This window comes from Pogona vitticeps, chromosome 2, assembly GCF_051106095.1.
Source record: "Pogona vitticeps strain Pit_001003342236 chromosome 2, PviZW2.1, whole genome shotgun sequence".
NCBI lineage: Eukaryota > Metazoa > Chordata > Lepidosauria > Squamata > Agamidae > Pogona > Pogona vitticeps.
The window spans coordinates 4,690,078-4,710,314 of NC_135784.1; the positions used below are offsets into that span (position 1 = coordinate 4,690,078).

General features: G+C 49.9%; 1 protein-coding gene across 2 annotated transcripts; it reads right to left on the reverse strand.

The window, feature by feature from the left end:
* Positions 1 to 5,896: 5,896 nt before the first annotated feature.
* Positions 5,897 to 19,392, reverse strand: LOC110090815 (H-2 class II histocompatibility antigen, E-S beta chain-like). 2 transcript variants are annotated; one of them, XM_078387337.1, is made up of 6 exons: positions 19,180 to 19,392; positions 14,671 to 14,979; positions 9,455 to 9,739; positions 9,192 to 9,302; positions 8,930 to 8,956; positions 5,897 to 7,171 (listed from the first exon to the last, which is right to left on the reverse strand). In XM_078387337.1, exons 1-6 carry the CDS (start codon positions 19,271 to 19,273, stop codon positions 7,155 to 7,157), a joined length of 843 nt encoding a protein of 280 aa, XP_078243463.1. In that variant the 5' UTR covers positions 19,274 to 19,392; the 3' UTR covers positions 5,897 to 7,154. The 2 variants fall into 2 exon arrangements, with proteins under 2 accessions (XP_078243463.1, XP_072844038.2); XM_072987937.2 differs by lacking the exon at positions 8,930 to 8,956.
* Positions 19,393 to 20,237: the final 845 nt, after the last annotated feature.

Consider the following 20,237-nt stretch of genomic DNA (forward strand, 5'->3'; position numbering starts at 1 on the left):
GCAGGCGTGCAGGCTGGGAGCAAGAGAGAAAGACCAGGGAGGGCTGGGTTTCTGACGGGGGCCATGATGGAAATGTTCCCCCCCCCATCACTCCCAGTCACCTCCAAAAATCTGTCCCTTTTCAAGACCTTTAGGCCAGAAGCCATCACCACATCCGGTGGTAAGGAGTTCCACAGACTAACAGCATAGTGCCTTTGATGACTCCTAAAACTGCCTGATTTGGGTTATTGTGACCTGGAGAGGAGCTGAGAGGCAGCACTGGGAGGACGCCAGGACAAGCAGCCTCCTCCTAACAGGTCCCTCTTCTTCCTTTCCAGGTGATCGGGCAACAGAGAGACACCCCTTTTCTGAAGGCCACCCCAGGGAGGTCCTTATGGGCTTCCCTTCCTCCCAACCCTGACCAAGACACACACACACACTACTCTGAATCAGCTTTTCCCTGCCGCTTGCTCTGCTTCTTGAGGGCTGAAAGTTGGGCCTGGTGGGGCACCCCTGAGGTCCCACCCTCACCCACTGGATGCCCCCTCCCTCCTCAACTGCGCCAGTGTCACCCAGCGCTTCTTCCACCTTCTTTCAAACGCACATTCCCTGTTTTTAACAGCAAGGAGCAGAGGAGCTTTTTTGACCCTGTGAAAGTCCTGTTGTGAGAATATTCCCTTTTGGAGAGCCAGGAGGGGCCCCTGAGGGTCACTGAGTCCAACCTTTTTTAAAATTATTTTTTATTTTTCCAGTTGCAGGTGATGTGGCAGAGGGACCTTCATTTTGAAGAAAGTGCAAACATCCAACGTCCCCTGCCAGAACACGCCCTAACAGAAAGCATCACCCCCCCCTGGCCCTTTCCTTCCCCCTAAACGTTGACCTCTGCCTCCCATTTTTTAGCGACAGGATTGCTCACTTCGGCTCCTTGCCCTGTAATGGAAGGAATCCTCAAGTACATACTTGATTCCTGCCTCTGCCCTTCCCTCCGCCAGCCTCCTCAGGAAGGAGATGAGAGGCCCGAGTCACAAAGTCTGCACCAAGTGGGAGGAATAATCTCTTTTCTTCTTGAAATCGGTCCCGTGGGATCTGTGCAATCTCTACACTGTCTTTCTTATCTGTTTTTTTAAATGTAATAAACGGTTGTCCAGATGGACTTGGTTTTTGTTGTTCTTCTACCTGTTCTTGAGGGTAGCTTAACGACTTTGCTGCTCCAAAAACAATGTTTATATCAGGATCTCTTATTCTATGGCTGCCTCTTCCCTCAAAGCCCATGATGGGACCGATCGGGGAGGCATGGGGGTGAAGGTGTTTGCACAAGAATGGGGGAGAGCTGACTGCCCCATTGACATGGCCATACGCACAACTGCCTCCCAAATAATCTCCCCCTTCCCATTTCTCCACCCTCTTCTCTGCCCTCCCTGCACACTCTCCCCCTCCCCCTCAAAAAAAGGTGGAATATTAGGGTCAGAAGATGAAGCAATGAAACAATTCGTATGGCACATTTTTTTAAAAAAGGACAAAACCCACAGTAAGTGCAGTTGATTCACCTCAAACAGCTAAGTTTAGTTGGGGAGGTTTTAGAAATAAAATTTAAAAAATCAGAATTAGGAAGGATAGCGTTCCTAAAGTCAGAGCAATTGATCAAAAACGAAGGGCCTCTTTGTTCGCGGGTTGGTTAATCCCAGTTATGCTCCGATCAGCAGGTGCTTGCCGATTCCCGGGTCTGGCGATTTGCAGGTAGGAAGCGGCTCTCACCTTCCCAGGATGGTGGAGACCCTCACCTTTTCCTTGTGCTTTCTGCTCCTTGCAAAGACTCCAGGCAGGTGGGAGGAGGCGGGAGGGGGAGGAAGAGAGAGAGAGAGAGGGAGAAGGAGCAGAGATGGAGCGCAAGCACCTTTCCAGCGGGAGAGAGGGAAGCGTCTCCTGCACGGAACACCTCCGTTCACCTGTTTCTTTTTCTCAACCCAAAGGGCTCAGGCTGGTGACCTTCCCTCTCTCTTTCGCGGCCACCAGTGGATTTCGCTGTAAAGGACTTTAGTCTGACACTGGCTGCCAACCACAGAACTGGTTTATTAAAGGATATTAGGGTAATTCAGATGTTCTTTATCCATTTCATAGAATCAAAAGCATTGAAATGTCATATATTCTGCCACACATTGAATTACTTCCTGCTTTATTTATTCACTTTAACCAGCTTATTTTATTTGTTACAGTTCTCACTCTTTCCCTGACTCTCCTCTCTCTCTCTCTCTCTCTCTCTGCAAACCTCTCTCTCCTCCTCTCTTCTCCTTCACCCTCTCTCTCTCTCTAATTGCCCTAATTGACTCCCTGTCTCCGCCCCTCCTGTCCTCTCCCAGGCTTATGCAAATGAGCTCCAGCTCTGAGTGACAGGCGTGACGTGGGGCATCCGTCATAATGATCACCCAAGAGAAGAAGAGCCATCAAGAGAGGATCACCGCCCTTAGAGTTAGCTGGAAAATACCATCACCTTCCCGGAAGCCTCTTTCTGTAGCTTGTGCTGCCCCTTGAAGGCAACTTAAAAGCTTTATCCCTTTTTGCCTTTTCCTTTTAATGAAGTTCTCCTTTGGAGAAGGCGTGGAGAGAAGGACAGAGAGGGACCCCGTGACGACAACTCCAGACGCAGATAAAAGTTACAGGAAGATGTTCTCAGAACCAGAGAACTCCAGGAGAGACTCAAAGGAGAGGAACCCCCCACCCAAAACCCCCACCCCAGTGCAAAATAGGCCAAGCCAGGGGCTTCCTGCCTTCGAGGCGGTCTCCCGCAAAGCTGCAGGTCGACGCGTTTCAAAGACCCTCTTTGGAGCTGCGTGTTGCCATGTTCTCACGGAACACGCAAAGCAACCGAAGGGGGAGGGAGTAAGCCCCCCAAAACAGAGATGCCTTAAATATGCAGGGAGAGGGTTGAGACTCTGGAAGAGGTCGGGGCGATGGGAGGAGTGGCGGGAATCAGGGGCGCTCCCCTCGAAGACAGAGGGAGAGGGGAAAGCGGCTCCGAGAAGGGAAGGAGACCCGGTTTTGACTCTGACGTGTGAGCGCAGAGCTTGACCCGAATGGATTCATGCGTGTTGAAGCCCTCGATCCGAAGGAGCAGCGTTTCCTCTCTTCTAGCTTCTTTGTAGCCGGATTTAGGCTTTTGCCTTGAACTTTGAAACCTCTGAAGCTTCGCAGTTTTCGATCTTTCTATCCTTCGCGTTTACTTTTAATGAAGTTACTCTTCCAGAATAGACGCCTCTCGGTCTGGAGACCCTGCGCTGGCGGGGCTGCTTGGATTAACTCTAGCTCCGGAAACCCAGCCCCCGGTTGGCGTTCCCTGCGCACAAGGACGCCTCCGAGCGTGTGCAAAGTGCAAAGGCTTGGCACCCAAGGAGTGAGCATGTGCTTCAGCGAAAGAGGCGCGTCATTGAGGGTTGGGAGGGGGGAAGGCGGGGGGGGCGCATCCGGAAACGAGTCCGAGGCAAATAGCGGGCGGGGACAGGAACCGGCTGGGCCAAGGATTGTCTGGCGGAGGGAAAAGGCTCAGAGACCGCCACGAGAGAGAGACCCCTCGCCTGGGGAATCTCGCCCAGCGCATGTGCAGAGTGCAATAGATTAACTGCATCTAGATTAGGGGAGTGGGGCCAGCCAACAGCCTTGACCGGAAAGGCTCGAGGGGTCCTCGGGAGCGCCCCCCCCCCGACCTGACGGCGAAGGCCGCGACTGGCCGGATCGCACCCCTCCGTAACCCCACCCGCATTCCTTCACGACTCCTAAATCCAGCTGGGTGCGCTCAGAGGCCGGCTTGACCCAGCGGGCGAAGCTCCAGAGACTGACTTCGGGGGCGGGGCCACCGCTAGCCTTCAACTCCCCTGGCCACCCAGCAAGACGGAAACCTTCCCCCCCCTGCACCCCACCCCCTTGGACACACTCCCCCCCCCACGCTGGCGTCATTAAGACCCGCTTCCCCTGCTTCCCGTCTTTGGGGTGGGGTGGGGTGGGGGGGTTAGGAGCGGAACCGCTGGGCCCAAAGGCTGGGGGGGGACCCTCCTGCCCGGCCCCCACCTGCTTCTCTTCCTTCAGGTCTCCCTCCCTCCCTCCAAAGGCAGCCGCGGAGGGGAAGCCAAAGCGGGGGCGGTGTGTGTGTGTGTGTGCTCAGGTTTCGCTTCCCCACCCACGAAGGTGCCTTCAGCGTTGGTGGAAATGAAACGGGGAAGCTGGGCCCGATCCAGGAGAGGAACGGCTCTCAGGACGGAGCAAAAGAAAGCCGCTTCGCTTTCCGACACCCTCAGCCAAGGGACCGAGGCAGCCGTCCTCCCCCCGCCCCCCTAATTCTAAGTATGCCTTTGCACTTCTTTGAATGGCCGGTCGCTTAGCCGTGAAAGGGGGGGGGGGGAGAAGAGGACGAAGGAGGCGCAGGCGGCAAACCCTCCGGCAGGCCGTGTAAAAGCAACAAACGAGGAACAAGGCAGGGGGGGGATTCTGTTGCGGGGGTGCCTCTTTCCCACTTTCAGGCTGAAGGCTGCCAAACATCCAACAGAGAAATAATTGTCTCTCCACATCCCTTGGAAAGGGGGCGGGAAGGTCTGTTCGCCTTGTTTTGAGACCTCCCCTTCATCTTTTGGCAGAGAGGCAGGAAGTGAACAAAGCAAGCGGGGGGGCCTCCCTTCCTCCCCTGCCACCTTCCGGGGTTCGCCAAAGGGTCCCTTCAGACAGACTCCTGCTCCTTCACGGGAACACAGCGCGGAAGGGCCTCGTCTCGGGTCCGGCCAGGGGTCTCTTTTGACCGCCATGGGCCACCCCAAGAGGAGGGGCAGTTTTGCCATGAAAGTCTTAAGCCCCTCAACCTCGCCCTTCCCTCTCTTACCCCAAACACAGTCTCCTACCCACCCACCCCCGCTCCACCCCACTGTATAGATATTGCCACCCCCTGGCAGAGGGTTCTTGAGGGGGGCGGGAGATGGTGCTTCCAATTTGAGGAGGGGGAAGAATATGACTCCAACCCCCTTCCTGCCCCCCCCATTCTCTACAACTCTTGAGAGGCGATCACATTTGCGCTCCAACCGGCATCCCGCAGGAGCTGTCCAGGTGCTGAATTTGGGCACTCCGGGAGCCCTCCGTGAACAAGGAGGAATAAGGACATAAAAAAATTAGAAGAGCCCGGCTGGATCAGGCCAAGCGACCATCTAGTATAGCTTCCTGGATTTCACATTTGCCCCACCACACGCTTCTGGGAGCACATGAGACAACAAAATCCCTGTCTCCTCATCCCCCTCCCTCATGCCCAAGCAGACTCATGGAGGGAGATACTGTCTTTTAGATAGTTTAGACCCAAGCCATTTAGGGCTTGATAGGTTAAAACCAGCCCCTTGATTTGTGCATGGAAATAGGCTGGCAGCCAATGGAGCTGCTGTGACAAGGGGAGTTCTATGTTCACGGTCTGCAGCTCCAGTTTGCAATCTGCCTGCAGCATTTTGGAGTTGCTGGAGTTTCTGAACATTTTCCAAGGGTGGCCCCAGATAGAGCACGCTACAGTAATCTAGCCAGGACGGAACGAGGGCCTGTGTCCCCATGGCCAGAGCAGATCTCTCTCCAGGAATGGAGGCAGCAAATTCATCAGCTTGAACTGTGGAAAGGCACTTCTGGCCATCTCCAAAACCTGGGCATCCAGGCCTGGAGATGAATCCAGGAACACCCCCAGGGTTTCTCAAGAGGACCTTCTAAGAAGGAAGTGTTGACACAGAGGCCTCTGGTCATCTTTCCTCCTTCCCCAAAAGTTTGCCTGGTTCTTCAGAATGACACATTTCAGAAATCTAAAGGACAGAGATCAAGGGACGCTGGAAGAGATTTATATGAGACATCCAGAAGCCAGAGATCCCATCCAAATTTTCCTAAGTAGGTGTGAAGGATTCAAGCAGATCCATTGTGAAGCACAATGAGAAGATTTATTTTCTCAGAAAAATATTTGCAAATTGACAATATTACTAATAAATCACAAAGAAGAAGTAAATATAGTCAGCAGGGCCTGGGAAGGGGAGGGTATATTGGAATCACCAGCATCCGTCTCTAAATGCACACCTGTCTCCTCCAGGAAAGGGAGAGCTGGAGATGCAGCAACCTCCGTCCTGCAGGGGCAACCTCTGGATCCCAGGTTCATCTGACCTCATCCAGGGGGACTGGGAGGAGGACAGACGGTCCCTGACAAAATCCCTCCTAAAACCCCCTCCCTCCTTTTAACCAGAAACAAAGAAGGACTTCATCCTAAAAACAACCCCTTGTGAGAAGCCCCAGCCTGACTGAGAGAGACATGCCTAAGGTCAGCCTGTGGGCTTCACAGCTCTGTGGCTGGGACTTCTACCAGGATAGCCCTGGAGTCAAGGAGCTGGGCCATTTCTGGGCAGTTTGTGAAGACGCTTCCCCCAGCTTGGTTCCCTCCAGCTCTCTAAGAAACAGCATCATCCTCATTATTGCTAATGCTGGAGAAGCAGACAGGCTGAAATCCCTTCCAAGTAAGTTCTGTTTGTACACTGAATCAGTGAACCTGCTATAAAGGAGAGATTTTGTCATCAGCAGGTTTCATTCCTCATCGGGAATAACTGAAATTAAACTTCAGTGTTAAATCTCAGATTCCAGTTGTGCCCAAGTCCAGGGGTTTTTAAAGGATCCCTATCGATATGGATAGCTCTTTTGAGATCTTGGATTAGTGACACAGGAGGAGGAAGAGCTGAGGTCATGGGGCGCACCTGCCTCTGTATTGCTCTACTTGATGTATTGAATTGACCATAATTACTTATTATTTCAAGACATGCCATGGATTGCAAGTCATGACGAAGCCTCTGTCCAAAAGGAGGCTGCCTTTTAAAATTAAAAGACTTTTCCACCTGGTCTGTGTGAACAAGTCAATTTCGAGCAGGAAGATCCAGGGGGAATCACATGGCCATCCCAGGCAGGTGATGTGTGAACACAGTAACGCCTCAAAAAGATCAAGAAATAGGTCTGGTTTCCTTCTTCCTCTTAATCTCCCCTACCCAGGAATGAAGGGGAAAAAAGATTAGCAGGCAGTTTCTGTCTTTGGGCGGCTCTTTCTCCAGAGTTTCCAGCATTCCAGGGAGGAAAGGCAGCCAGCGAGAGGAGAGAGAAAAGCTCAGCTCCATGGTGGGATCTCAGGAAGGCAGGGAGGTCTAACGCAGGAGCGCCACTGTGGATGGAGGGGAGAGAGAGAGAGAGAGAGAGAGAGAGAGAGAGAAGGAGGGAAGGAGAGAGAAAGAGATAAGCCTGTTGAGGTTCATGGAATCCTCTACGTTGAAAGTCCTAAAGATGGTCCGGTTCATCCCTTTCTGCCTTTCACTGCCAGTTCTAATGATAACTACTGTATTAAAGAGATTTTTTTCCCCACAAAATCAAATCTCAGGGGTTCCCAATATTGGTATCATCAGCTCTGGCTGGTTACAGTGTGGAAAAGGATTTTGGTGATTTGCCAGTTGAAACACACAACAGGGACATCAGGTTTTAGTTCCACCTGGTCTCGTTAAGGTCATAAGCCTCCTATCTTCTATGAAGATGTGTGACAAGCTTTTAAAAGGAAGAAATGCTCAGTGGAAAAGGGACTAATTTTTGAATGTCAGGCTCTGAGCAGAAACAGCAGTCCATTTTAATCTGAAAACGTTAAGCCGTAGGTGCTGGAATGTGTTGACTTAAAGGTATGTAGTCTTTTATGTACATTGGCAGAAAATGCTGGGAAAAGTTCCTTACTAGTTTTAGTAAATACATATATGAGAAAGAGAAGTATTTTTCCATATGTATATATAGACACATAAACAATATGGAATAAAGGCTTGTCTTTCAACATTACAAGCACTGTGGTGGGATAAGGCTTTTTTCTGTTGGTTTTGGAAATGACCCTAGCAAGCTCCTTGTTGAAAACACATGTCAAGAGTAAATATGGCATGTTTGGGTCACACATAAAGGGTTGTCGCAAAGTTTATGGGATGGGAAGTGTTTTCTGGAGAGGATGAGTCCCTTGGCAGGAGACTGGATCATCTCTTGGTCCCTGAAGCCTAAGACTTCTCCAGGCAGGAGGGCAGGAAGGGGGCCTCCCCTCGCAGGACGCTGAGATGTCAGGTGGGTCTCCACTCGGACCTGACTCATGATTTGGAACCCACCCACCCCTCCGTTTTCTCAGGGGGGGGGTAAGCTTATTTTCAATAGGAACTTGGATTTTTGAGCTTGGGATCTGGACTTGGTACCAAAGACTTGGCATTTGGATCAAAAGAGTGGGCAAAATCTGTGGAAGGGCTCCTTCCCCACCTCCCTGGGAGGAAGAGGAGGAAGAGAGCCCTGGAGGAGCCTGTCGCTTCCCAGCTGCCATTCAAAAGTTGGGACATATGGGTGCCACTTATCAGCTGGTTCTGTGCATGACACCTGGATTGGGGGTTGGGGTTCTTTGGGAGGGGTGACCAAGACACTTTTGGGCACCCCCAGGGTGAAACATGATCCAGTAATCACCTCTTGAGGGAGACCAAGGCAGGGGGGTAATTCAGAAGAAAGCTGGACAAATTAGGAACCGCCTGAACCACCCATGTGGGGTCCTCCTGCTGGTGATCAGGAGAAAGACACACTTGAAGGCTTCTTCTCCAGTGAACTGGGGACTGATCTAGTCAACCGCCAAGAGGATTCCTGAGAAGGAGGGGGGGAGAGGAATGGAGGTGAGGAGGAAGAAGGTGGGGGTCTTTCAGAGGGTCTCTGGGGAGCCCACTTTGACCCCTTACATCCTCCTCTGGCCCAGCTCAGGAGATCTGCCCGACTCTCTCTAGAAAGGGAGACCCGCCTGTGGAAGACTCTGGAAGCCCATCTGAAAGGGGGGGGACATCTGGAGGGGCAGTTGATGGGGTCTCCCCCCTTTTTGCACCCAAAATGCCACCTGTAGCTTTAAAGGACAAGAGAAAGGGGAAGTTACCTGGTGGCTGAGGAATAACTCTTTGCCCTGGAAAAGACAAAAATGAGGTGCTCAGTTTTAGGGGAGTCCCCACACCAAATCCCAACTCCTACAACACCCCCCCAAAAACATCCTCAAAGCCCTCCCACTTGATCAGGGCTATGGGTTTAAATGGTCCCTTGCCACCCAGTTTGGGTTAACAGAAGTTCTGCATGTGAACACAGAAAGTTCAGTCCTTCTGAATCATGCCCAGGACTAACCCTAAGCAAAGCCCCCTCCTCACCTTTCTTATTCTTCAGGTAGAGGACGAGGCTGGGAGCCAGAAAGACCAGCCCCAGCACAATCCCAGCCACCCCTGTCCACATCTTGCTCCTGGCCGACTCCGACTGTGGCTCTGCAGAGAGAGAAGATGTCTGGGGTGAGATGGGGGGCCAGGCTCAGCCTCAGCCTCCACCCCTCTTCCCCCCCCCCACTAAGACCCAGGTGACGCTGAGAAAGGAGATCAGAGCTGGCACACAAGTGAGTGAGCTTCAGATCCTCTCTTACCCCACTGGACGGTGATGGGCTCCGGGAAGCTGGCGTGCTCCACCTGGCAGGCGTAGACGTCTCCCCGCTCCGGCTGGGCCTCCAGCATCACCGCCATCTGGAAGGTCCAGTCCCCGTTCCGGATCAGGTCCGTGGTGAAGACTCGGGCCTCGTCTTCCTCCTTCCCGTTTCGGAACCACTTGATTTCAATTTGGGAGGGCCAGAATCCGTCCACATTGCAAATCAGCAAAGTGTGGTGAGATGAGGAGTCGTAGCTGGAGGGGGCGATTTTCACCTTGGGCTGAACTGGAGGTATGGAAGAAGAAGGTGTAAGAGGAGTCAGGAGACCCTGCGGGTGGACAAGAGGGAACCTCGAGATGGAGTTGAGGGTCGGTCAAGTTGGTCTGGAGGCCTCCAAGCACGGGTCCCACATCTCGGAAGGGAACTGACTTTTTTTTAAAAAAAGAAACCAAACCCTTCCGTTCCATCTATTTTTCCTACATCTGCCTCCCATATTATTTTTCACCCTCCAAACTGATGGGCCCCTTCTCTCAGCTTTGTCAACTGCCTATGCTTTAGTTTAATTTGTTTTTCTCCTTCTTTCAACCATTGTTTCAGCTGTATCAAATTTAACCATTTTAAGGTTTCTTCTGCCAAAATACCTCTGGATTGATCCTTAGTTTTGATTCCATGTTTCCAATCCTCCCATTTATAGCTCTATTTTCTTTTCAATGTGTTAATCAACTCCTTTATTCCATATCTTGGAAAATTCTCCAACACGACAACTGGTGTCAAAGGGGAAATTCCAGGACGTAAAACTCTCAGATCTCAAGTAGCTTCTTCATAAAAGGATTCTGAATCTTTTTAATGGTTCTTATAATATTCTTTGCATACCAATATGTTTCTTCTCGGTCTTCCAATTCGTTTAATAGCTGTAATTCAAAGTCTTTTCATATTAATTCATCACTTTGTACTATAATATCCAGGATGATTCTCAACTGATTTGATAAATAAGAATTATTAATACTTGGTAATCTCTATCCCCCCCTTTTTTGTGGTAGAATCCACATCTTTTTGTTTATTCTACCTTTCATCCCTCCAGTACATAGTTCATTTATTATCTGTTGTATTTCTTTTAATTCATTTTTAAAAACTTAAGGGGGGGATCATCTAAAACAACATTTTATTTATTTATTTATTTATTTATTTATTTATTTATTTATTTATTTATTTATTTATTTATTTATTTATTTATTTATTTATTTATTTATTTATTTATTTATTTATTCGTACATACATACATACGTACGTACGTACGTACGTACATACGTACATACATACATACATACATACCCCGCCTATCTGGTCCTATTGACCACTCTAGGCAGCTTACAACACAAAACCCAAAATAAAAAGGAATTTGTACACAATTAAAAATTCTATAAGATGGAAAAGGGAAAAACATAGTAAAGAAAGCAAGGGGGAGGTCAGGGATTAACTGGGGGAGGGGAAGGCCTGCCTAAACATCCATGTTTTCAGTTGTTTCTTAAACATACCCAGTAAGGGAGCCGCGTGAATCTCTGGAGGCAGGTTGTTCCAGAGGCGAGGAGCCACCGCCGAGAAGGCCCGGTTTCTTGTTTTTTCCTTCTGGGCCTCCCTCGGTGTCAGGCTCCTCAGCCTCACCTCCTGACTCGCACAGGTGACACGGATAGAAATGCTGATAATATTTCTATTTTAAAAAGTGAAATCCTGCCAAATCAGGATAATTTCAATCTTTTATACTTCTCATTTTTCTTTGACTTCCTTCTTTATTCTTTTCCCAATATGTTTTCTCCAGATATCGTATATTCTTAATAAGGTCTATACCCTAATATCTTGTACTTTCACTCTCTTTGAATTATAACTTGTCTTTCATCTTTTGTATTTCCTCTCTAGAATAATTGTTTAATATCATTTTTGAATTCTTCCCTTTTATTCATCATCCACTTAATTCCCAAATCTGCAAATAAACTTATTTTAGTTTTCTGTCCAAATCCCATCCCTTTTCATAGATCATCTATTCTTACGACATTCGCCAGTCCCTCCTTTATTAAGGCAAACCATATTGTGGGGGAGATATTGTCACAATATTGCCTTGTTCCTCAGCTTAGGTTTATTACCTCCATGACACCATCATTTCCCAACACTGTTGCCTTCTTTCCCAAATATGATGAATTATATTTCTAATGTTTTTCCACATCCCATTTCACTATTAATATCTGTAGCATTGGCCATTTCTAATAATGAACAGTTTTGTAAATATCTAGTGCTCATAATCTGCTTTTAATTTATTTTTATTTATAGAATAGTTTATACTTAAACCTCTCCATACCGAATTTGACCTTTGCATTCCTCCTAGAACACCATATTGATTCTTTTTCACATATTTAGCTACAAAACTACTCATTCCGCTTGCCAAGATTGCTGGAAATATTTTTGCATATTGGTGGATCAGTGATATTGGCCTATAATGATCGGTAGAGTCTTTATTTGGCTTCGATATTAAAATTAGGATAGATTGTTGCTATGAAGGTCGTATGTCTTCATGTAATATTTAGTTGAATCTTATTTTCATATTTGGAACCACTCGTGCTCAAAAATTTTATCATATTCCATCCTCAACCTCTCTATTCCTGGAGCTTTTCCCACTTTCCATCTATTTCCTGCTGCTTGGATCTCAATTTCTGCCATTTGTCCCTCCAGCCTATCTCTATCCTCTTCTTTGATTTTATCACTTGATATATAGTTATATATATTTATATAGCTGTGGAACTCCTCTAGTGATATATTTTTCCCAGTGTATAAAATTCTGAAAAATCATTCATTTTCCTTTCATTTACCAAACTCACCCTTCTCATTCCCTATTCCACCAATTATATTTTTTTTGCTTGCTTGCTTGCTTGCTTGCTTGCTTGCTTGCTTGCTTGCTTGCTTGCTTGCTTGCTTGCTTGCTTGCTTGCTTGCTTGCTTGCTTGCTTGCTTGCTTGCTTGCTTGCTTGCTTGCTTGCTTGCTTGCTTGCTTGCTTGCTTGCTTGCTTGCTTGCTTGCTTGCTTGCTTGCTTGCTTGCTTGCTTGCTTGCTTGCTTGCTTGCTTGCTTGCTTGCTTGCTTGCTTGCTTGCTTGCTTGCTTGCTTGCTTGCTTGCTTGCTTGCTTGCTTGCTTGCTTGCTTGCTTGCTTGCTTGCTTGCTTGCTTGCTTGCTTCCTTCCTTCCTTCCTTCCTTCCTTCCTTCCTTCCTTCCTTCCTTCCTTCCTTCCTTCCTTCCTTCCTTCCTTCCTTCCTTCCTTCCTTCCTTCCTTCCTTCCTTCCTTCCTTCCTTCCTTCCTTCCTTCCTTCCTTCCTTCCTTCCTTCCTTCCTTCCTTCCTTCCTTCCTTCCTTCCTTCCTTCCTTCCTTCCTTCCTTCCTTCCTTCCTTCCTTCCTTCCTTCCTTCCTTCCTTCCTTCCTTCCTTCCTTCCTTCCTTCCTTCCTTCCTTCCTTCCTTCCTTCCTTCCTTCCTTCCTTCCTTCCTTCCTTCCTTCCTTCCTTCCTTCCTTCCTTCCTTCCTTCCTTCCTTCCTTCCTTCCTTCCTTCCTTCCTTCCTTCCTTCCTTCCTTCCTTCCTTCCTTCCTTCCTTCCTTCCTTCCTTCCTTCCTTCCTTCCTTCCTTCCTTCCTTCCTTCCTTCCTTCCTTCCTTCCTTCCTTCCTTCCTTCCTTTCTTCTTTCTTTCTTTCTTTTCTTTCTTTCTTTCTTTCTTTCTTTCTTTCTTTCTTTCTTTCTTTCTTTCTTTCTTTCTTTCTTTCTTTCTTTCTTTCTTTCTTTCTTTCTTTCTTTCTGAGTAGCCACAGACAACAGTCAACTAAAAATCAAACTTGAGTGCTCACTGGAAGGACAGATCCTGAAACTGAGGCTCAAATACTTTGGCCATCTCATGAGAAGAGAGGACTCCCTGGAAAAGACCCTGATGTTGGGAAAGTGTGAAGGCAAGAGGAGAAGGGGACGACAGAGGATGGAATGGCTGGACAGGGTCATCAAAGCAACCAACATGAATTTGACACAACTACGGGAGGCAGTGGAAGAAAGGGGGGCCTGGTGTGTTCTGGTCCATGGGGTCATGAAGAGTTGGACATGACTTAACTAAACAACAAGACAACAATTTCAACTTCTTATTACTATTTTCAAACAAATTCTATTTATAAACCTATTAAATTTCTTTATCTCTGGATTTTGCAACTTTTTCCTTTTACACATCATTTCCATCAACATATTTTCCTTAATATATAGTATATGGTTTTTTTGAGATCCTTAATTTCTATAATAGTTTTATTTTTAAATAGATTCAAGTCCCCTCTCCATTGCTGTGCTTCTTTATCATCACATGCCATATCGATTTCCACAGGGACCAAGGCAGTACCTGTAGCTGAAATCGTCCTGGTCTTGTCATCAGTGTTTTACCACTTGAGATAAAGAGGCTGTTGACACCAATGCGTGGTCTCTCTCCTGGAGTAGCTTTTAAATCTATCGGAAGTGAAAATTGGTCCTCTTCTCTTTTCTCCTGTAATTCCCTTCCTACATCTCTAAAACTCCTTCCTTCTTTCTATACTTTTCTTTAAATCTGCCCTATTATTCTTGATTTCAACTCTACACTTCTTTCTTCCTCACCCTATTGCAAACTTCTCCCGTTCTCCCCGTTGCCTTTTCCTGACTTATTTATGAAAAAAACTCTCACAGATCACTAGGAATTCCGAGTCAGACAGCCAGTCATTTGGAGGCGGGGGGGGGGGGGAGAGAGAGAGATCGCGCCCGAGGCTCATTGACGGGGAAGGGTTCCGGCAGCCTCGCCAAGGCCTTCTCCCCCCCCCGTCCTCCACCCCCCCCCCCCGTTGTATAGTGGAATTCGACGACATATAAGAGCCACGACACAGCAGTAATTCCACACGATTTTACTCAAGACTGGCAACACACACACACACGCGCGCGCGCGCGCGCGTGTATATATAACCCCCCCCGCCTCTCATTTAGAGGTTTCCACCCCGCCCCAATTACTCAGCGTCTATGCTAATTGGGGGAAGGGAACTTATCCACAACAGCTGCTGTCCCATCCACCAGGCTGCTACCAACGCCTGGAAGGGATAACAGTAAAGTTGATCTTAGGACACAACACCCCCCAAGAGAAGCTCTTCTCGGCCCCTCCACCGCCAGCCGCCCCGTCGGGACTCACCGCGCCGCTCTCGGGCCAAGGGCTGGTAGATGCCGTAGTTGTGGCTGCAAAAGTAATCCACTTCGCTCCGCTTGCGCTCCAGGATCCCCTTCTGGCTGTTCCAGTATCGGGCGGAGGGCTCCCCGAGGGTCGTGACGGCCTCGTATTCCCCGCGGTCGCTGTCGAAGCGCACGTACTCCTGCCGGTCGTAGATGTAGCGCTCGAGGAAGCGCACCCGCGGAGGAGGAGGAGGCGAGGTTGGCCCCGATCCAGCCTCGCTCCCGTTGGACTGGAAGTAGCACTCGGAGGTCGACTGGTACAGGAAATGCGCTGTCGGGGGGGAGAGAGAAGAGAGATGGGGGGTCATCGGGAGGGAAGGGGAGGCCCCACCCTGCCCCCTCTCATCCCCCCCCACAACCCAGGAGGGTCTCTCAAACTCAACGGGGCAGGAGTGGGACCTCTTCAGGCAGACAAGAAGGAAGTGGGGGAGGGGGACGGGAGGGGGAGGGGGAGGAGAGAGGGAGGGGGGAAAGGGGAGGGGCACGGAGGGAGCAGGTGGTCCGGGAATGGCCTTTCTTCAGCTCGATTCCTACGCAGGTGCACAAAAGGAGGGGCTTCGCACCTGCGCAGAAGATCCCCGAGCTCTGGCGCCCCTCCTCCTTCTCCTGGACCCCCGTGTTCCGTCCACACGCTCCCTCAGCGCCCCCCCCTTTCTTCCAAGCCCCGCTACTTTATGGAGATCCTTTTCTCCCTTCAAAGTAACAAAATGGGGGGGGGGGAATCCTTTTTTTTAACTACTGAAGGGGTCAAATCAATACGTATAAAATATATATCTTAGCCTAACCATAGCCATCTTGCTTTCTGTAACTTGATTTGCTATGTGAATATACTGAAGGGGTCCAGTTAATACATAATGATTACAGTTTTTGCTTACTAGACAAGAAGAGATCGAGAAGGGAGGCCGCCTGCATTCCCGTACTAGCTGCCTTGAGTGCTCTGGTGGTCCAGACAGGCGGGGTATAATTCAAACAAACAAACAAATAAATAATGGTCTGTCCTTGGAAAGTCTGGGCGAGAGACCTGGGGAATGACTGACCGCTCAAAGCTGGGTTCCTGCAGGAATGGGGACCAATTATAGAAACCCCTCCCGTTTCTACACCTCTTCCCAACCCCCTTGGTGTTATCTCTTTTCATGTGATCCCTTATAAAAATGTATACTTTTGTATGGGGGGGGCACACTCCTTCTCTGCATGTGAAGTTTGTGCCTCTTTTCAGCTGAAAATAAATATTTATTGGATCTCTCTGTCTCTGGCTGATGGATTAATGTGTGAGATACAGCCAAAAAACCATGAATTAGTCCTGGACCCTTTATTGGCAACCACGAAGGCACCTTGAAGCATAAAATGCCTGCTAAGAGGCCCTGACCCTCTTTGTTGGGGGGGGGGGGTGACGTGGTCTGGGTTCTTAAGGGCAAACCAGAGAATCCGCGAACTTTTTATATCCATTGTATGTAGAATAATGTGGCAGTTACAGCTTCCTAGCTCAATTTTTTTTCCTGGGAAAGGCTCGGTACTTACCAGCACCCCCTCGTAAGAGACCGAGGAAGAAGGAGAAGGGAAGGATTAAATATGTTATTTGCTAGATTTATAGAAAGGAAGAGAGAGAGATTTGGGGGCAGGTAACAAGAAAGTAAAAGGAAGCGAGACAAAAGAGAAAGATAGACAGACAGACAAAGGAAGGTAGAATGACAGAAAGAAAGGGGGAAAAGGATGAGGAATGGGCGGATAAATGGCAGGCTGTTTCCTTGCGGCAGAGGCTTTATAGCCCACTTCAGGCCTTTGCCTTTCTACAGCGAGTTTTCCTGCCAACGCTGGGCACAAAATGCCCTTTGGAGGGATGGAAACGGACCTCCGGAGTGGACTTCGTGGGAGGCAAAGGGCACCTGACTGGCATCTCCCCTTGTGGCATCCTTTTCTGGAGGGGAAAATTTTCCAACCCCTTCGCCTCTTCAAATATTAATAAATATTAAGGGTCAACCCTATCCTCATGGCTCAGCCCAAGCGATGGGACGGGAGGCACGATGCCTGGGGTGTTTGTTTTGAGGAGCACAAAGGCTGCTCCCCCCCTTTCCCCTTTCCTTCCCCCAGAAAGGGCTGTGATCCGCTGCTCAACGGGCAGCCCTAATGAAAAGGGAGGGGACCCGCCGTGGTTTCTGCCCCATGGCTCCGCGCATCTCAGGGTCTGTGTGAAAAGAAAGAGGGGAAACGAGCGAGGGGACCTGGAGGGGCTGCAGCAGAGATAGGGGATTTCTAGCAAGGAAGAAGCCCCTGGCTGACCAGACCTGCGCCAACCCCTTTTTCTTCGTGTTCCTGCTCAGCTGAAAGGGATCAGCTGGTCCCAACGTGGCCATGAGGTACCTTCCAGATCTGCAGTCCCAAAATGAGGACGAGTTTTAATACTCTATCCCTTCTGTGCTTTTCGTTTATACCTTTTGGGATTTTTACAGACTACATCTGTTGTTTAGTCGTTTAGTCACGTCTGACTCTTCGTGACCCCATGGTACATCTGTTGTTTAGTCGTTTAGTCACGTCTGACTCTTCGTGACCCCATGGACCAGAGCACGCCAGGCCCTCCTGTCTTCCACTACCTCCCGGAGTTGGGTCAAATTCATGTTGGTCATTTCGGTGACACTCTCCAGCCATCTCGTCCTCTGTTGTCCCCTTCTCCTCTTGCCTTCACACTCCCAACATCTGGGTCTTTTTAGTGTTTATTCTTGCCATCTCCTGTTTGACCACATCCAGCTTGACAAGGTTCATAGATCTTACATCCCAGGTTCCTGGGCAGTATTTTTCTTTGCAGCATCGGACTTTCCTTTCCCTTTTAGGCACGTCTGCAGCTGAGTGTCCTTTCAGCTTTGGGCCAACCATTTCATTAGCTCTGGAGCTACTTGTCCTTGTCCTCCGCTCTGCCTCAGTAGAATGTTGGACACCTTCCGACCTGAGGGGTCCCATCTTCCAGCGTCATATCTTTTAGCCTTTTGCTTCTGTCCATGGAGTTTTCATGGCAAAGATAAGATACTGGAGTGGCATTGCCAATTTGTACTCCAGGTGGATCGCGTTTAGTCAGAACTCTCCACTATGACCTGTCCATCTCAAGTGTCCCTGCACGGCATAGCCCATAGCTTCTCTGAATTACTCAAACCCCTTCACCACAACAAGGCAGCAACCCACGAAGGGGGCAGACTACAACTACAGAAGGATAATTCAATTTTTTAAACAACGTTAATTAGTTGAATAATATTGGTTAGTTCTGTGTTCATTTAACAAATAATTGACCCAATTAAATGTTTTCTAACTTATGATGGCCCTATGAATGGGCAATTTTAAAACGATCTGTCCTCAACTGCCCTGCTCAGGTTTTGTAAACTCAAGCCTGTGGCTTCCTTTAGGGAGTTCGACAATCTCACATTTGGTTTTCCTCTTTTCCTGTTACTTTAAGTATGGCTTAATAAGAAGCTGACGGCATACACCAAAATCCAGGTCTATATACAGCCTGTGTCCTGAGCACACTCCTATACTGCAGCGAGTCCTGGACCATTTTGTGCATGGCAGGAGAGGAGGTTGAACACCTTCCATATGCGTTGTCTCCAACACATTTTTGGTATCACCTGGCAGGACAAAGTTCCAAATAGAGCAGTCCTAGAACGAGCTGGAATTTTCAGCATGTATACATTATTGAAACAGCGCCGTCTACATTGGCTTGGGCACGTCGTGAGAATGGCTGATGGTCGGATTCCAAAAGATCTCCTGTATGGAGAATTAGGGAAGGGAAGCCGCCCCCGAGGGAGACCACAGCTGCGTTACAAGGACATCTGCAAGTGGGATCTGAAGGCCTTAGGAATGGACCTCAACAGATGGGAAACCTTGACATCTGAGCGTTCAGCCTGGAGGCAGGCGGTGCATCATGGCCTCTCCGAATTTGAAGAGACAGTTGTACAGCAGGCCGAGGCAAAGAGGCACTCACGAAACAAGCAAAACCAGGGAGCTGGACAGGGGACAGATTGGATTTGTCTTCAATGTGGAAGAGATTGTCACTCTCGACTTGACCTTCTCAGCCACACAAGACACTGTTCCAAGACCTCCATACAGAGCACGTTACCATAGTCTCTCGAGACTGAAGGATGCCTACCACACCTTTCTCCCCTCAATGTTAGGGCCAGACTTTCCGGGAGAGACCCCCTAGAGAGAAAGGGCTCCTCTGGTCCACGCAGCGCCCCTTCCACTCAAGCGACCAATCGGCCCTCAGAGCCAAGGGGGCGTCATCAGTCGCCAGGCAGGGAAGTCCAGAAGGAGTCCCGACGAGGCAGGCGGCGGGGAAGCTGGGGGGGGGGGGCAAGAGTCTCCCATGAAAAAGTGACCGAAGAACGGGAGCCTCTTCCCTCCCCACACCCGGGCTCCCGGTTCTCGACCCCTTCCTGCCCCCTCCGCTCTCACCCCTCCCCCTCCCACCCCGGAGGAGGTATTGGCTCACCTGGGGGCTCCGACGCGCTCTCGGCCGTCAGGACTATCATGCCCATCATCCCCGCCACAAGGAGGCCTCCCAAGCCCCTCCTCGCAGACCCCATGCCTCCTCGGCGGCGAAGGAAAAAAGGGAAGCAAGCGCCGGCGATCCTCTTCGTCCCCCGAATCCGGGCTGAGACTTTGCGGGACCCTTTCCTATTCCCAGGGCGAGAAAAAGAGCCCTTAGCCCCGCCCCCTCCGCCCTAGGGATTGCGAGAGGGACCAATCAGCCCTCAAAGTCCATATAGCGTCATCAGTCACCAGGTAGAGGAGTCCGGAAAACGTCTCTATGGGACAAGCAGGGGGGGAAGGGGGAGCAGGAGAAGGAGAAGGAGAGAAGCGCTCGGAGTGTGGAGGGAGGGGGGAGGCCGAGGGTGTTTCTTATCCCCCCCCCATTCGGGAACTTTGCCTTTGGAGGGCCCAGAGATTGCTCAGATACATCCCACATTTAGAGGACACCCGGAGAGAGAAGAGGAGGAAGGGGGGGGAGGTTTGAGGGGTCCTTTTATTAGACCACTCAGATCGCCCGCCCTGAGAGGCTACCTTTCCACTGCGCTGGACTTTCGGTCACTTTGGCCATTACAGAGGGAGGGGGGTTTGGGAGGTCATGGAGAAGAAGCAGGGAAATGTCCAGATCCGTGGCCAGTCAAGGTGGGCCATGATCCTCCTTTAAGGCAAGCTCCAAAATGGGCCTCGTGTGTCCAATTCACCGCTCCGGGTTCAAGTGTCTTCTTCTTGGCCCAGAGACACATTGTCTCCCTCCCCCCCCCGCCCTCCACAACCCCCCCTCCCTTCCCCGCTTCCTCTTTCGGCTCTCCCTGCCTCGGCGGTGTCTCCTCTCCCGCCCATCTCTCGGTGAGACTCCTGTCCGAGGTAGCCTCTCCTGGCAACAGGCTGGTCATAGAGGGGGGCTTTTTTCATTGGCCGAGGTGGCGGTGGCCCCACCCATTCCTCTCCCCCCCGTGGTCCATCTCCTCCCCTCCCGACGGAGCGCCCCGTCTCCCCCTCCTCGCTCTCCCCGCCGCCTCC

Bases quoted from the DNA above. Each gene is read 5' to 3' on its own strand.
- LOC110090815 (XM_078387337.1), bottom strand. From the start codon at position 19,273: ATGGGGTCTGCGAGGAGGGGCTTGGGAGGCCTCCTTGTGGCGGGGATG. The intron at 14,980-19,179 runs GTGAGCCAATAC...CCCCCCCGACAG, and splicing joins GAGCGCGTCGGAGCCCCCAG to CGCATTTCCTGTACCAGTCG. The intron at 8,957-9,191 runs GTGAGGAGGGGG...TGTCTTTTCCAG, and splicing joins CTACCTGAAGAATAAGAAAG to GGCAAAGAGTTATTCCTCAG.